Source organism: Ambystoma mexicanum, chromosome 11, assembly GCF_040938575.1.
Source record: "Ambystoma mexicanum isolate Mex_15411 chromosome 11, UKY_AmexF1_1, whole genome shotgun sequence".
Lineage (NCBI taxonomy): Eukaryota > Metazoa > Chordata > Amphibia > Caudata > Ambystomatidae > Ambystoma > Ambystoma mexicanum.
The window spans coordinates 1,364,449,673-1,364,467,591 of record NC_090934.1 but is presented as its reverse complement, the minus strand read 5'-3'; the positions used below and the strand labels follow the sequence as shown (position 1 = coordinate 1,364,467,591).

General features: G+C 45.2%; 1 protein-coding gene across 8 annotated transcripts in view; it reads left to right on the top strand.

The window, feature by feature from the left end:
* Window positions 1–17,919, top strand: part of TJP1 (tight junction protein 1) — a 2,827,266-nt gene that overhangs the window by 1,431,458 nt on the left and 1,377,889 nt on the right. For all 8 annotated transcript variants that reach the window (XM_069624936.1, XM_069624933.1, XM_069624931.1 and 5 more), the window contains one exon: window positions 9,608–9,664. In XM_069624936.1, the coding sequence (XP_069481037.1) occupies window positions 9,608–9,664 (57 nt within the window). The remainder of the gene's footprint in view (window positions 1–9,607; window positions 9,665–17,919) is intronic.

The window sequence follows — 17,919 nt, the reverse complement described above, 5'->3', positions numbered from 1 at the left end:
TATAAAAAGGGCAGTAGAACTATGCCAGCTAATTATCGTTTATTTTCCATGTTGGATGTGACCAGCAACATTTTTGCCACAATAGTGCTTGGAGAACTTCAAACGTGGGTTAATTCATCCCACATAATGGGACCTTTTCAAATAGATTTTAGAAGTGGGTCTGCCACAGTGCATAATATCTTATATGAGATGCTCTAATTGGTAGCGCATGATTAAACGGTGCACCTACTCTTTATGTATTGTACGTAGATCTGAAAGCAGCATTTGACCCTGTCAACCGCTCTAAGCTGCAGCAGAAATGAAGGAATTATGGTATTCCTATGTGGCTTTTGAAGGTGGTTATGCAATTGCATGAGGCAACTTTTGTGTTAGTATAGTTAAAAGGTGTTGGGGCTGGCACCGACCCAATGCCCACTATGTGAGGTGTTAAACAGCACTGTGTTACGGCCCCTTTAATTTTCAACTTGTATATGGCTGATTTGCCAGATCGGTTAAGAATGATAAACTTACCTCCAAAATTGTGTTTTACCCATGTCGAATGGCGATACTATGCGGATGACATTGTCCTTTTGGATCAGACGTAGGTCGGCCTACGTAGGATGGCCACTGAACTTTGCTGATATGTCTGATAATTACCTTATTTTGAATGGGGCAAAGACAAAGTTCATGTGCTATGGTGGAAAGAGTTGCAGGAAAACTCCTTTACATTTAGTAGATACTGTAGTGGAGCTACCTTGGGCTTTAGTTTGGTAATATGTAGAGCTAGTCCCTTAGAAGGGCAGGAAAGCAGCTTTACAGATGGCACTGATAAATTGCGAGCAGCTTAGTGTGCTACAGCTTTCAGGGGATAGCTCTACTTTATAAGCAGAGCTTTTGTCCTGCCATAACCTATGGATTGGTAGCTATGGTGATGACAGACTACCGTTTGCTAAAAGTGCTAGAAGGTTCATTTTGGAGGCCAATATTAAATCTCCTACAGTATGTACCGATTGAATTATTACGTTTTGAATTTGGCTGGAGGTCTCTTGCCTGTTTGGTCTTTAGGAAGAAAGGAACCCTATATATAAAGGCCATCACGGATCCCAAATGCCAGCGATTAAATGTATTGGGCACAGATCTGCTTAATAGTGATCACAACTACAAGTTGTACCTTTGGTATAACACTGGGCTATGTTTAAACAGATATATTGGACGTCAGATTGCACTAAAGATTCCTGTTCACTAAAAATAGAATTAACAAGCAAATTGGTTCAGTGGGACTGAGTCAAATTTTAATCACATAGAAACTCTCAAGCGATACCTAGCCCACAGTTGTTTGAATTATGTATTCCTGAAACTTTGTTACTTTAAATGCCCATCCAGTTTGGTAAGAAGATTGTATTTATTGCTCAGGATTGACCAACTTCCTACATTAACTACAAAAGGTCCTCAACTGTATGTTCCTCAGGTATACCGAACAGGCCGAATATGTAACGACCGTACTGTATTAGAATCTGCGCAACACATATTGACAACATGTAAAGAATTGACTTTGCTGTATATGAGCAGATGGGCTCAATTTGTATTTCACTATGACGCTATCTGCAGTGATGAATTCTGGGATTTTTGCCTAAATTCTGGAAATATATATCTTTTGTTCTCCACTTCTTTCCAAATACCGAACAAGGATATTAAATTGTTGATATGGGGACCTCATGATAATTGAATCCTCTTTAATATCACGATCCATGATTTTTATTATAAATAGTGTTTGTTTTAAAGAGATGTCATGTAATAACTCCCATGTTCGTTTTTTATAAAGCACGCAAACTTGGATGTTTGTGTATGGGTTTGTTTCCGTTTGTATAAAATGATTCCTGTTTTACTGTGTATATTGATGATGATTTTTATGTGTAAAGTTCTGTGGAACGAATATCACATTATGACTCCTAGACTGAATGTTGCATGTCTTATTTGTCTGAGGGCTACCTGGTTTTACATTCGTTGCATAGCACTTCTGGTGTCTTATATTCTGAATGTTAAATCAAATCCAACACTTACCTGTCTGTGGTTTGCCCAGTAAAGAATGCTATTAGCAACAAGAATGGGAGTGGGGGGGGGGATGTGGGGGTAATGTTTGGATTGCCATGTATTGCTCTTAAGTTCTTCTTGTCTCATTTTTTGCATCTTATTCTCCTTTGGCATGCCTTTGATCACTTGATAGGTACTGCTTTTGTAGTCTACATAGTAAGCATACTTTAGGGTGTTCCTATTTGTGGATGACAGAGATGGGCACTCCTTTTTAAATAATGTATGCTCTTATGCTGGAATTAGACTATTTGGGCTACTGTTTCCAGATTGCACACACCTCCTTTAGTAAGGAGCATGTCTAGGAAGAGTAAGCCTCAAAGTAATGAAGATTACTGGTTTGTGATCTGGGCATTTCTAAATGTCTGTTTGAGCGAGACCCACCAGGTGGTGTTCTCCTTTCCATATGTTCTTGTGCCAAATCACCTAAATTGCTAAAGGATCAGTCTTCTTGGACAAGCCACTCGCCCCTTGCATGAATGCCAATTCTCCTCATTCACACAGATCACGGTTTGTCACTTGCAAAGAGCGAATTCTCACTGGCCAATGGCTAGTGGTGAGTGCACATTTTGCGGATGGCTTGAACCAGTTAGATAATTTTCAGAAGACTGGTGAAGGCCAATATGTACTTCGTTGTGCAGTAAGGAATGTGACGTGGAATGGTCTTTAAAAGCCTCTGATCCGATATCCTGACACTAACAGAGGATGTGTGTGTCTTTCAGCTCAACCTTTGTCTACTGCTTAGTTTTGTAGGTAAAAGACCAACAACTAAGGCAGTGTATTTCGCATGGGTGTCCTTCGTTGAGCTCTATTGAAAGAAATGTGACTACCAAAATAGTGTGCTGCTAGATTTATATTCTCCCTGGTCCAGTGTCATTTCCTCTATACTTTGGCAGGCATCCCGTCCTACAAGGACTGGACTGCAGCATTTTCTTTTGTGGGGTGATAGTGGGCTTCCTTCTCTGCAAGACTGTAACCACTGCCCCAACTCCTCCCTCTCCCTCTCCGCGCGCAGCATCGCAACCACCTTCTTTCTTTTGTCACCATTCAACTCCTACCCCCTACTCTTCTCGCTGTTCTGGTTCCTTCTCTCTCTCTACCCCCTGACTCTTCCAACTCCTTCTTCCCTGACATGAATCTTCACTTTGAGTCGCATCCCATGCCATCACTATAGTCCCACTGGGACCCTTTAACCTTCCGAAGCCATCCTATCCCACCTAATTTAAACTTACCTACCTCCTCCTATCTGGCCACGCCCTCCATGACCAGCCTACCTGATCTCGTGGTTGCTTTGCTCTCCAAACCGCTCCATATACCCCTCTCCCTCTGACCATACGATTTTTCACTTTATCATCTTTGCATCTCTACTTCTAATTTACCCCCATCTCTACTCTTCAAAGACCAAAAGGAAATTCAGGCAGGACTCATGCGCCTTACCTGGATGATGTGAGGACACCTTTCTCCTATTAAGTTTGACTAGCCTGTTCACGACAGAATTCTTTGTTGTGGTCTGTTCTGAAGAAATTGGAAGATTATTCGAATCGATGAGTTATTTCAGTATTTTATGATTGCATTTATGCATTTTACATATTGACCCAAGCAGAGAGAAAAGCACTTGTTCGAATTTTGGTTACAGTGCTGCTTTTGTAGTTCCACTTGCCGAACACATGTGTATAGGTGCGTTTATAAATGCCATATCATACATCATATCCTTTGAACTATGTTACACAGCTTCCTCTGGGCTATATTCCCCGATAGTCAGGTGTTTCTGCGCTGGCGTTTCTGGGACAAGCCAGTCTTCGCAGGTCCGCGCTGTCATACGCCTAATCTGAAATGCTGTTTGCGTAAGATTTTGCTTACACCTAGATGCATTTGGTGACTTTTTGTCGTCTTCTCTTCTGAATCTTTTGTTTTTCTGTTCTAACTATGGGCCTCTCCCCTGAGCTTGTTCTGCTACTCGCGGCGCAAGCATTGCGATGGAAGAAAATCTCTAACCTAGTGTCAGCCATACATCAAAGGCTTCAAACCACCGGACAATGAATTATCCATTCGACCCTTAGCAGACACTGATACTGTGACTGCGCCTGGGCGACTAGTCAAATCAAGTGAACTGTCTTTACATGGAAAGGTAAAAAATGATCTCTTGCATAAAGCACAATTAACTGATGCTTCAGGGAAAATGGAGATTGACCCTTTAACCAACAGGGCCCGAGTAAATAACATTGTAGCTCGTCCTGGAGTATCTGTTAAAATCACATAGACAAGAGGAGACCTAATACATTTCATGCCGCTCCCTCCACTATTAAAATGACCCTTCTAAATACTTGTTCGCTTAGTAAGCATGCCAACAACATGTATGATTTTATTGAGGAAGAAGATCTTGATGTAACCTGCATCTACGAAACCTGGCTTAAAGATTCTAGTGGCCCTAAAATAAGTATGGCAACTGCTTCAGGCTACAATTTCTTTAGCAAAAAATCGGGTGCACGTTATTGGAGGCGGTGTAGCCTTCATTGCTAAAAAAAAAAATCCAACCTTCATTTCTTTGAATCAACGCTTGAATGTGCGGACCTGGTACAAAAATCAAACATTGGCAGCTTGTACATTGTTTAGATATTATGCACACTACTTCCAAGTCATATACTCCGCAGATATTGGTGAGTACCTGTAATGAGCAACGAAAAAGTTTGTTAGAAAGAATAGCTCTATTGAAATCTAAAATCGTTTGAAATAAAATGTGCCATCGGTTGTGGTTTGACCCCACCCATACTACCTTAAAAAGAGAAACAAAGGCAAGACCGGTCATGGGAAGAGACAAAACTAAGGAACATGACAACATTGAAATTATTGCAAAACTCCTACAAGAAGCAAATATGAGGCAAAACTAAACTTCTTTAACAGCCAAATTGAAACGGCAGGTAATCCGACCAAGAAACATTTTGAGACGTACAAGAAGCTTGCCAAACCATCAGTTCAGCCTCAGGCTTTCATTCCTTCAAAGAGGACTGTTGCACTATAGTAAAAGCCTTCTAAAATAAAATCAGTATGCCTTGTGCCAAGATAATCTGTAATATGGTGAAACACCCTCTGCCCCTCCTGTGTTGGAGAAGAGAGAGACACAATATCTGTTTTTAACAAATAACTGAAGATGTGATGACATTTCTCAACAATATGCGCCCTACCACCTGTCCGGGAGATACTATCCCCTCTAAAGTGGTATCAAACAATCCTAAAATATTCGCCCCATTTTTGGTGCATTTTGTTAATGCTTCTTTTAATCACAACTTTGTACCCGATTCGATCAAGCAGATCGTAGTGTCACCATTGGTAAAAAAAAAACCTGTACAGAATCCAAGGGATCCTAGCAGCAATTAGCGACCTATTACTAATGCCCAATTCCTATTGAAGATTGTGGACAAAGTGGCGACTCCTTTACTCTAATTACATTTGGAAAGCTCTGGTATTTTCCACCCCAATCTACCAGGTTTCAGAGCAAAACATGGAACAGATGGTGCCTTATTGGACCTGCAAACTCATATTCTGGGCATTTTGGAGGCAGGTGGATCAGGGCTGCTGATTCTTTTAGATTTATCGGCTGCTTTTGATCTGTTGGACCATAGGTGTCTGATGAATATGCTAGATTTGATTACGGGACTGCTCACTGGTGATCAACTGGATTCGGTCATTTCTGAGCAACAGTTGATCTAGAGTGTGCTGGGCTGACTCCAGCTCAAACTACGCCAACTGACTGCGCAGTCTCTAGAAATGACCTTGCGACTGACGCCAGGAAGAAGCTTCATTGGCTTACAGTGCAAACTAGAATACAAGTTCTCTCCCTAGTTCTATGGGTGTGTACCTTGTTATCTTTAGAAGCAAATTAAAACCATATGCTCCATCTAGATCACGGTGATCCAGCTCTAAAGGAATATTGGATGTTATAACAAATAAAAACAAATGGCTTTGGGCATTCCTTCCCCGTCTCTGCACTCAGGCGTGGAATGCCCTTCCCATAGAACTGTGATTAGAAAAACACCTTCTGTGCTTTTGGAAGAGTTTAAAGACCTTCCTATTCAAGTAATATCCTGGTAGCTCTCATATTCCTGTTGGTGTGCTTGGAAGCTATTTAAGGAAGAAAACTCTACTTTTCAGAGGAGATTTCTGTTGTCCCATTTCCTCTGAGTCGTTTGTGTCTGTGTGCGCCCTCATGCCTATAGGCTTTGGCGCTCAATGAATAAATAAAAATGAAAACTTGCATTGGCCCTCCTTTTTCTGTCTTTAACTATGTACTCATCAAACCACAAAATGTGCATATGCCACATGAAAAATGAAACTGGGGCTGGATTCTTATATCGCGCTTTATGCCGAAGTCCAGCGTCTGAGCGTGGGACTGGATTTTGAAGCCGTGCTGGGCATGTCTGTCTTCCAAGACGTGTGTTGCCCCTGAGATATAGATGTTGGCTAGTCATAAATGACTATTGTTTAGTACGAAATGGTGTGCTATGTGCATGTGCCTTTGCAGAGGGACAGTGACGTTGTACCCCTGGCTATTAGCTTGCAACTTGAAATGTTTACTTCTGCATTTTTAACTTCCTTTGAACAATACTCTCAGGCACGCACGCTAACCCCTTCCGATCCCTCTCGGCTTTGGATCACCTTTGATCTCCAGACCCTGAAATCAAGCCTGCGACATGACCTATGACGCTGCCACGAATCCTGGCTCTACACCCTACTTCTGGCCTTCAAAAGTTCCCTTGCAGATTTTACTGTACTAGACTCTGACAAATCCTCCTGTTTCACAAACCTAATATCCTCCCTTTGCAATCACCACCAAAAACATTCACCTACCCTTCATGCATTGCTTGCGCTTCCCAAACTAATATTCATTGCTGACTCTTTCTTTCTCTGGTAATGACTATTTTTCCTCTAAAATCTCTAACATTTGTGACAAGCAGCCCTCCCTCTTTCTGTCCACCAGCTAGTCCCTTTTATCGCTTCTACTCTCAACTACTTCTCACCTGCCTGTCATGCTGAATTAGCACCCATCATTCGCAGCGCCAACCCATGTTGCAGTCCCATCTACTTGTTTGCTCCTTATGCAGTCAAACACGTTTCCAATCACCAGCCCTCATTTATCTGAGCTCTTTAATGTCTCTCGCTCTGCTGTACTCATCACTGCCTCCTTCTAATCTGCAACTTCTATACTCCTTTTGAAGAAACCCTCTGCTGACCTAAATGTCCTGGTTAATTATCGCCTGAGTCCCAGCTACCCCATTTTTCAAAGGTCCTAGAGTGGATGGTCTTCAACTGCCTCATGAAGAGCCTTGAATTGTTCTGCCCCAACTAAGATAGTAAGGCCATTTTACAAGGCTTTTCCCCTCTCTGGAGGCTAACTGACTTCCCTCCTGATACTAAAGGCACGAGAGGCTGACATCTCACTTTCCCATGTGGTCAAGTGAAAAGCCAGGAGGACCACCGCCAGGCTCTCTTCTGAAGCTGAAAAGAAGGGATAAATGAGGTGAATAACAATCAAAGGTGCCAGTAACCAAACCATCCTCCTCTTAACACCTGTCGAGTTTTGTACCTGATGTGGATAGCTTAGCAGCCAAGAGGTAGTTGGGTTTGAAGAAGTTACTGGAGGAGAATTGAGGAGGAGAATTAAAGAGAATACCGAAGGCAGCAAAAATTATTCCAAAGAATTCTGCTTAGCCACCTGCAGCTGAGGATTGTATGAGCATTCAGTGAACAAAGGTGTGGGTCAAAGCCAAGAGTTAACAAGGTGTAGAGGAAAATCCAAACCAGTTCATGTATGTGTTCACATAATGGCAAGGATTATTTGAACCAGTCCCCAGAAGCGGCCGTGGGTCAAAGCCAAGTGTTGCATGCTGGATTGGGAGGTTCAGTTCAGTATGCCGTGAAATGATTTATTTCTGCATTGTGGTGTTCACTGGTACCTTGCATGTTCTTCATATGCAGAGCACATGTCCTGTGCGGTGACGTGAAGTGCGACAGATGGTGTGCTCTGTAGTTGTTACATCGTTGGAGCCCTGAAACCGCCATGGAAGCCACCACACAGTAAATGTCAGGTGTGCCTGACAGGGTTGTCTTCTTTGAATTGCCACACAAGTATGATGGCCTTGGGACAGCCACTTTAATCTGGCTTCTCTAGTAAACGCTCAGATAGACTGCAGTTGTGCATGTGTCACACTTTCTCTCTGATGCTCTCTGCTCTAAATTATTTTCTATACTTATTTTAATCCTCTTGGCTGCTGTCAACCTCTCCTCACTCTCCAGGACCTTTGGTGTCACAGTTCCACGTCCATGAGTAGCATTTCCATCGTGTCAATATTGCTGCTACATTTGCCACGCTGCGATTATTTGTCTGAAGGGAGATCGCTCCTTCGCTCCCACCCTTGTCCCTTTGCTAGACTCCTAATTGGAATGGGGTCCTGCCCCTTCACTCCCTGTTTCGTCTGCTTGCTCAAATGGTGGGTTGTGCCAGTCGTCTGTATCCCAGCCGCACACCTTGCCCGCCACATAGACGTCCCTTTGCCACTTTACACATGACCCTTTCCACACCCTGGACACAGTTGCCTCACTGTCATTTACAGAGTGCTGAAGACCTGCACCACAGGTTCAGCATGCTAAAAACCCATGCTGTGAATGGCATTGTAGCAAAGGCGAATCGCTGGCATCACTTATTTGCTCTAGCCTAGATTGCCTCCTACCTGGAAGGTTGCTTCTTTTTTAAATATCCTGGCACTTCCAAACCTCTGACCCCCAACCCTTTCCCTGTCCGCGTGTCTCAAGGATCAGTCCATTGTCCAGAGACCTTAACCTTCTACACCTCTACTCTGGGTAGACTTATCTCATCTTTTTAGATTTCAACACCTCTTTGCAAATACCACTCCGATCTTTTTCCCCCTTTTTTCCTTTACCTCAGCCTTTTGGAACAGTCTCTGAATTTTTCACTGGATGTCTCTCTGCTACTGCATGCTGAACTATTTGAAAACATCCTCTTTCTGACGACTTGTAACCCATCCGTACCAATTCCTACTCTTCCCCTCTCCTCAATGCCTGACCTTGTTGTTCACTCATGGAAGGCTCCTCACTGATCACCTCAAATTCCAACCATGATTAAGTAAACAGTTTTTTTCTTATGTTTTTGCAATTTTTTTTAGGTGTTTTGTGGATCTGTTACAAGTTGAAAACCTGCCCATTAAAATCCAGGAGGATTTTATTTTGTTACAATGACATGATTGATGTTTATATGGGAATGCCAAGAAATGGTCTCGAAGGGTGTTTCTGGAAATATGTCTCGTTACACAGTAATACACTGGCTGTTCAAGGAGTTTTTGTTAAGGGTAAATGAATATGGCTTCGGGGCTTGAAAAACATGCTGACATGTTTCTGCACCTGGCCCACAGAGTCATTAAAATGTTTGCATTGTTATGAACAACTACAAAAATGTGTTGTACGTTGACTTTTTTCATACTTCTGTAACATAAAGGTTCTTAATGGCATTTCTATCCTTTTTATTTAGAACACTGTAATGGAGGAAACTGCAATATGGGAACAGCATACAGTGACTCTTCACAGGGTAAGTTATTGTAACTAGTGTGGAAACCTCTGTGTACTAATGGGTTTTGACAATAGAGGAAAGCCAGATGTCAGGAAGAGGAGGAACCTGTCTTTTGACCATTTTCCTTTGTCAAAATGAGCAGCGCTGTAAATTATGTGCTTATTATAATATGAATACTCTTTTTGTTGGGTTTTGCGCATTATTTTTCCAGCTTAGTACAGAAGCTGCTTTTCAGCTGATGGTTTGCATTGATATCCATGTCAAACTTAGTATTCATGTCCTCGTGGAGTGTTTTAAAAAAAAGATTGTTTAAAAATGTATTTATAACAAAGGGAATGCTATTGGGGCATTACTTATTTTCATTAAAATGGTCCGATTACTCATGTTAATGTGTCAATGCTATTCTGGTTGTCTAGCTTCACGTTTGTTCAACTATGCTGTCACATGTCTGTCCTACTCACAGGAATCTGTTGAATGCGCCTGACATTGCTAGGTTATGTTTGTCTCGGAGCATAGCTTAGGGGCAACATGCTCGCCTTGGAAACAAGACGACTTGGAGTAACACAGGTTTGATCCCTGGGTCCGCGCTTAGAATCTGGGTATGAAGCGCGTTATAAATAACCTATCGTATCATGATTTATACCGTGCACTGCTGCCATTTTCATGGTCTCCTGTCGCTCTGGCGGATCTGAAAATAAAGGTGGGTTGGGAGTGCGTTAGTTAGTGGGATAGTGCGGGAAAACGCTAATTTCTTTTTTTAAATTGTATTAACATTTTCAAGAACAAGTAGTAAACAGTAGAATAAATTCAATACTCTACAATATTACAGAAATCGTACTAAGTGAAGGGCACACAGAGAACTAGAATCTGACTAATCCATATATAATTAATAGAATCCCACCCCAACAAACCGACAAAACCAACATACAAAACTAAAAAGAAAAGATAAAACCAGTCATATAATCAAGAACCATAAAACAATCAACCATAAGATTCACCATATAAATCATTGAAGGATGTCCAAATATTGACATAGCATTCTCTTCTTTTAAACTTCACCTTTTCATATTTGGGTAATACAACTAACTCACTCAACCAAGTATCAATTTGTGGCTTTTTTCTTGTTTTCCATACTTTTAGTATCCATTTTTGTGCTACCACCAGCGCTCGGACAAACCACATCCTCAAATAGTCCACTCCCATATAACATATACTCGGCCTAAGTAATGTGTATTTGGAGTACCTCAAAATCTCAGTATTCACAACCAATTCAATCTGATCAAGGACTTCTCTCCAAAACAACTAACTCGTGAAAATCCCCATAACGTGTAAAAGGTTTCCTCCCCACAACCCCAACAGTGATCATCTTGAAACCTAGCAATTGCTTTCTCTGCGGAGTCCACTATAACCTACAAATGTCTTAACCTGCGTTTGAGATCCAGTTTCATCAGAGTTGCTTCTCAACTGACCATTTTGACTTTAAATGTCTCCACTACCTCCGACCGAACCGGCAAGAGCTTAAGAAAAGTTGATACCATCCTGGGTGGGCAGTCATAAATCTGAAAAGGCCCCAGTCTGTCAGTCAAAGGAGTGTAAGATATATCCATCTTTTGACTCAACACAGATTTCAATTAAATCTGTCTTTCTCTATTCACTAGTCAATATTGCTTCTGCAATTTCTCAAAGTTAACAATCTGAACCATTTCAAGAACATCACCTATGTTCACTATACCCTTAGATATCCAACTCTTCCAATGCAATAATTTATTATTTAATTGAAGAACCGGATTATTCCACAAAGACACCTCATTATGTAACCATACAATCTGTTCATTCTCCTTAACCATGCTAGCAGTACATCACTGGTCATCTTGATACTAGACCAGAAAGGAATAGCTCTTGGCATCTTACACATAGCATAAAAACTCCTAAATCGGAAGGGAGATATTGGCCATGCCTCAATAGCCACCCAAATCGGTCTGTTCACGCCAGTCTGATCAAAATATAAAGCAGCCTTCTTAAGTGTAAACATCCTATGTTTACCAAGATCTGGATATCCAAACCCCCCACTTTTGACATCACGACATATTGAGGAATTTGTTAATTTCTTTATCCTCCCATACATATGCTTTAAAGACTTTCTCTATCTTTTTCAACAGCAGTTTTGAAAAAGGCAACAGTAATGATTGAATAAGATGCAGAACATTTGGTAATAATGTAATCTTTAATGCGCTGATCTTTCCCCATATGTCCAAAGAAATATTCTTCCACTTACCTCAACAATCTTTTTCAAAGCTCTTATCAAAGTTATCCCCAAGCAAGTAACTCTCTTCGAATGGATTGTGTCCTCCCACGTATTCCTCATATGACACTTGTTGCCCAGCTTCAGCTGCTTCTGAAAAAGAATTTCGGCAGAGGGCGCTGTGTGTCGAATCGATGTCCCTTGTAGGCCTCAGTCGGGGACAATGTCATTCAAGGCATATATAGCACGTGCAGCGCCCATTGCCCTCAGTACCGTTTTTCCACTGATGGCTTTGAGCGAAATTCGGCATGCCTCATCTTTTGACGTCTTTGTTACAAACATCTCTCGATAAAGTCTTCATCATCGACAACTCCAAAGTCCGGTTTCAAGAAGTGTCGGGATTGCAGGTCAAAAACGTCACTCACTTACCTGCACCGTATCTGCTTGTGGTGCCTCGCAGCAGACCACGACACCTCTGACTGTCCAAAATGCCAGTCCATAACGGGAAAAGCCTTGAGGGGAATGGAAAGGGAAGCTGAAGGTAGGCAAAATCCCCCAAAAATCTCCTACCGGATCCACAAAACCTTCGACTGACGAGTCGAGAAGCGACTCATATTGGAGGAAGGCCAAGCGATCCAGGTCGAGGAGTGCCTCACACTACTCTTCTCTTCTTTGAAGAGAAGGCACCGTTTCCCCGATAGGGTTGCTTGCCCTACTAAGAAGTCCACTCCGGCCGAGTGGGAAGCCTTCAGGGCTGAAATGCTCAAGATTTTTGAGAAACAAAAAAGCCATGCTCCTACCGAGCCTTCGAAAAAAGCCTGAAACGAAAGGTCTCATCCGAAATCCTGTGCGCCCTCGAGCCCGGGAAAAAGGGCTGATGTGCATTGTGAGCCTTCGAAGCCTCATTCTGATGTTACATGGAAGGATCACATGAAGCATAAGGAAAGGTTGAGGTCGTTGATGCCATCGACACCTTCGGTGCCTTCGACGCCCGCCAAGCCCTCGACATTGATGCCAGCCACGCCATATTTGCCAGCTGAACTGTCGGTGCCGAGTGCCCCTCCTAAGTCGACGCCGATGAAGAAAGCATCGACTACTTTGATGGTGTCGAAGCCAATTATTGCAAAACCAAACAAGTATATGCTCCACTACCTAAAAAGGATTTCCTTAAATCTCTTATTTCGATTTTTGATGAGGAGCGGTCTGAGGATGATGAAGCCCCATTTGGTTTACAGTACGGTACTCCCAATGAATCACAGTTTTATTTCTGAAGAGTCCAGAATGAAGGACCTTTATGACAACTTGCAAAGAGCAAGTGGAGTAGATACCTCGCCCAAAATTAAATTTGGAAAGCCAGAGGTTTGGGTGCATGCAAATGCATCCTACAGGCAGCTCATGTCGAAAGTGGTGGCATACATGGGTTGGAGTAGGCCTCCATTGCCTTATGAGCAGGACTACCTCAATGACCTACTCCTACGTCCTGTCCCCTTTCCTCCATACTTATGGGGCATTCCGTCCTGTGGGATGGGACCAGAGCACTTTTGTAAAAAGCATTACATTTTTAAAAAATGTGTCCTTTTTTACACGGGGTACTGCACGTGGCCGTAACCTCGCCCTCCTTAGCTCTGCCCAGCACATCGCCCATGAGACCTTTTCTCTGCGCGGTCAGGGCTGGATGCACTTGCATCCTTGGGAGATTTTTTCCTTCCAGTGTCCTTCTCTCCTGCTCCGATTTGGCTGTCGCGTAGTAGTCCGTCTATGCCGGTTGGTTCATTTAGAATTTCCTTCTTGTTCTTCCTGCGAGCGACGCTTCGCTAGGACGGGTTCCAATCCTCTTTGTTTAGAGTGTTTTGGTCCGGATCATCGGTGGGACTTGTGTTTTTACTGCGATTCCCTCTTGGTTTGGGCATTTCAACGTCGTCTGGAGCGGTGGGAGGTGGTGTTTCAGCACGCTCCTCCTCTGCATTTTCAGAGTTTCATCGACAGAAAAAAAAACACCCAGTAAGTTCTTTAGTTTTTAGGGCACCTTGACCGGGGGACTCCTTCCCAGGGTCTTCCCGGTCCGGGAGGGGCTTCATAAACTCTATTACCGGGGTTCCCCCTGAGGTGCTTTCCAGGCCTGAAAAAAGATACTTGAGTTTTCTCAGAGGGATTCCATAGGGGCCTGCCAACACTGGATTACAATCCGAGGCCCCTCCTGTGGGCGCTAGTCGACGGCCCAGTTCTACTGAGGTGGGTACCGGAGCTTGCTTCAAGGTCTCCTTGTCTTGAGCTTCCTATACAGACACTGGGGCTTGCCCAGAGGCCTCTGTAGAGGCTTTCTGTATCGAACCAAGGTTCGAGGCCCCTCGTGAGGGAGCTGTTACCGCACTCTGTTCTGAGGTTCCTCTTTCTGAGGATAAGGTGACCAACAGAACTGAGAGACCTGTCAAGGTCTTGTCTGTGAGGTGGATTCCTCCACATTGCCGTCTTTGCGGTGATACTGGTTCTGTTAAGGGGGCTCCGATTGAGGTCGCTGTTACCAGCTCTGCCGAGGTTCCTCTTCTAGAGGCTAATTTGGTTAATATTATGTCTCAAACATCCTAGGCCACACAGTACTGGTTCTGCCGAGGTTCCTTGTGTCAAGGCTAAAGTCAAGGCACCTGAACCGTCAGTGGAGATCCCTGCCTCACTCGCATGACGCAGTTCTCCTCAGACGCTGACAATATGACGCCCGTTCCCGCGCGAACTACGGCGGCCATGTTGTATTCCTCCCTTACACCTACGACATCAGCGTCTGGTGCTGGAACCGTGTTTTCAGATGAACATAGATTGCCTGGTGCAAATCCTTTTCATCCAGTTTATGACTGGAATGCTCGGATGCCATTACCGCACACGGTCTCGCTGCATCTGCTCCTTTGATCTATGTTGATCCGACTGGAGGAGGCCCTTCTTGGCATCCCTCTCCATTACGGCCCTGGAATTACTCCTCTCATGAGCAGACTCTCCCCACTCCTCTGCCTAAGCCTTTGGCGCAGGATGCCTTTTTCGGAAAATTTCAGAGGCTTATGCACTCTAACCGCATGAAGGAGTATTTCAGAGGTCTTTTTAGGGAAATCTGCCCTCCAGCGCCTGCTCCTGTGCCTTCGGTTCCAGCCATAGCACCGGTTGTTCCGGCAGCTGTTCCACCTCTACCAATTGTCCCACCTCCACCACTTCTGCCCCTGCCTCCCTTGTCTCCAATAGACAAGTCTTTGGGAGAGTCAGATGTCACGCAGGTCGATCCGGACGTGTCTGATGACATGTAGGGGGGGGGAGGGATCAGGATAGCAAGGACCAGCCCCGCTCTGTTAGAGCATTCCGGGACCGGGTTCTGAACATGTCTCTTCTGGATGTACCAGTACCTGAGGCACCCGCTCCCCAAGAGGCGTTCACCTAGTCTCCTCAGGAGCGTACCGTCTTGTTCCTCCAGAGGGACGTTTTGGCTGAGGTCTGCAAGGTTTGGGATAAGCCAGACTCTGGACTTCACGTTAACAAGAGGATTGACGCTCGTTATAGGCTTCACACTTCAGAAGAGGTAGCCTTAGTGTCTTGCCTGCTCCCTTCCTCCACAGTGGTGGTGGTGGCGGCTGCCACGTTAAAATCCAGACCGGCCCCTGCTTCTCTACAACGGCAGCACAGGTTCTGGCCAAGGAGGACAAGTTGCTTGACTCATTGCAGAGGAAGATCTTCACTAATTCGGCCCTGCAGTTGCGCCAGGCGAAAGCAGATCTCATCTTAGCGGCGGCAAATATGAAATGTCTATCTGAATTTGAGGAGTTCATTCCTGCGGACAAGCTGGAGGATTTTAAGGGTGGCTTGTCGAATGCCAGAGTTCTGGCGCAGAATATGCTTGAGGCCGTGGCTCATCATGTTGACACCTCAGCTCGGAGCCTCATGCTTGGTGTTGACACCTCTTCAGGCTTGGCTTAATGCCACAAAGTTCTCTGAGGTGCAGGACAAGGTTCTGGACTTGCCTTTTGACAGCAAAGAACTGTTCCATTTGTCAACGAATGTGGAGCTGACTAAGACTAAAGACAGCACTCAAACAGCCAAATCCCTGTCCGTGCTGGTGAAGCCGCTGTTTAAGGCTCAAAGAACGTCATCTCAGCCTCGGTCCTCCTCTGGTTTTCGAGGGTTTCTGGATCGGAGGACACTCGTTGGAAACAGCAGCGAGGCCGATTTTTCTCTCGGTCCTCTGCCTCCTCTTCAGGATCAAGCGGTATCTCTGCCGAGAAGTCCGATAGATGATGATTTTCGGCGCTCGCACGAGACCCCGGTGGGAGGGCGCATTGCGTCTCACTAGGAAGCTTGGCAGACCATCACCGAGGATCGGTGGGTCTTGTCCATTGCTCGGGCAGGCTTCCGCTTGCACATACCCCTACCCCAGCCATCAATCCGCCCTTCCAACAGTCGGGGACGCCCTCCCTCTGTCACTCGCAGTCGCGGCCATCGCCGTGACTGGCGTTTACTTCCGCGTTGGAGTTTGAGAGGTCATGGGGGAAGGTTGCTTTAGTCCCTTTTTTGTGTTTATGGCCGCAGCTCCTAACGCGAGACGCAACGCTGCCGGGAGTATAAAATCCCTGCCTCCCGGCAGGTCATTGCGTTGCAACCCCTCTCCGTTGTTTACTTCGTTTCTGGGTCCTTCGCTCTTCCTCTGCACCTCGCTTTGGATTCTACTAGGGGTTAATATTTACCCCCACGCGGTTACTTCTCATAGGTGTCCAGTCACCAGTAACCTCCATACTTTGTTTCCCTTTGCCATCCGCCGCCCCCCTTTAGGCGGCGTCTGCCGTGCCCTCTCTCTCTCTCTCTCTCTCTCTCTCTCTCTCTCTTCTCTCTCTCTCTCTCTCTCTCTCTCTCTCTCTCTCTCTCTCTCTCTCTCTCTCTCTCTCTCTCTCTCTCTCTCTCTCTCTCTCTCTCTCTCTCTCTCTCTCTCTCTCTCTCTCTCTCTCTCTCTCTCTCTCTCTCTCTCTCTCTCTCTCTCTCTCTCTCTCTCTCTCTCTCTCTCTCTCTCTCTCTCTCTCTCTCTCTCTCTCTCTCTCTCTTCTCTCTCTCTCTCTCTCTCTCTCTCTCTCTCTCTCTCTCTCTCTCTTCTCTCTCTCTCTCTCTCTCTCTCTCTCTCTCTCTCTCTCTCTCTCTCTCTCTCTCTCTCTCTCTCTCTCTCTCTCTCTCTCTCTCTCTCTCTCTCTCTCTCTCTCTCCCTCTCTCCCTCTCGCCCTCTCGCCCTCTCGCCCTCTCGCCCTCCCTCTCGCCCTCTCGCCCTCTCGCCCTCTCGCCCTCTCGCCCTCTCGTCCTCTCACCTAGCTCTTGAGTCTGGTCATCGCGGGGTTTTCTCTCCCGTGCTCCTCCGCAGTGCCTCTCGGAAGACTTCTACCTTCAGTCCGGACTTCCCAGCTGCTGTTTCCCTCGCCTCTCTCCAGGTCGACCGCTACAGTGGACGTTTTCAGCGTTTGGTGATCCTTCGCTTCCTCCTCTTCATCGGTGGACTGCTGGCCTTCTGAGAACAGTCTTGGCACCTCCTATCAGGGTTTTTTCCCTAGTGGGTTTTTCCCTGCTTTTTCTGGTTTGATTCCGGAGAGGGGGTCGCTGTGCCGCTGTTCTACACCCAGCGGCCACAGTGGCTTCTCTCCGTGACAAGCCCTCGCACCAGAGGAAAGAGAGAGACTACCTGGCACGTCGAGGCCTGCAAGATACCATCGACTCGGAAAGCCCAGGTGAGGAGAACGTGGGTACGGAGGGAACACAGTCAAAGGTACCCCTTCAGTCACAGATTGCAACGCCAAAGAGTATCACGATGTCAGCTGACGAACAAGTCCAAGAGCTCTGGAAGGCATTCCAAGCGATGTCCCAAGAGCTACAAGGGGTCAAGACTGAGAACGCTTTGCTTAAACAGATGGTTGCGGCTAGGGAACCTACTCCCTCGGAATTGCCACCCATGGCACTGTCCTCGGGGAAATTTGATGGCTCCCCAAAGAAGGTAAAGGAGTTTCTCGAAGCATGCCTGGTTCAC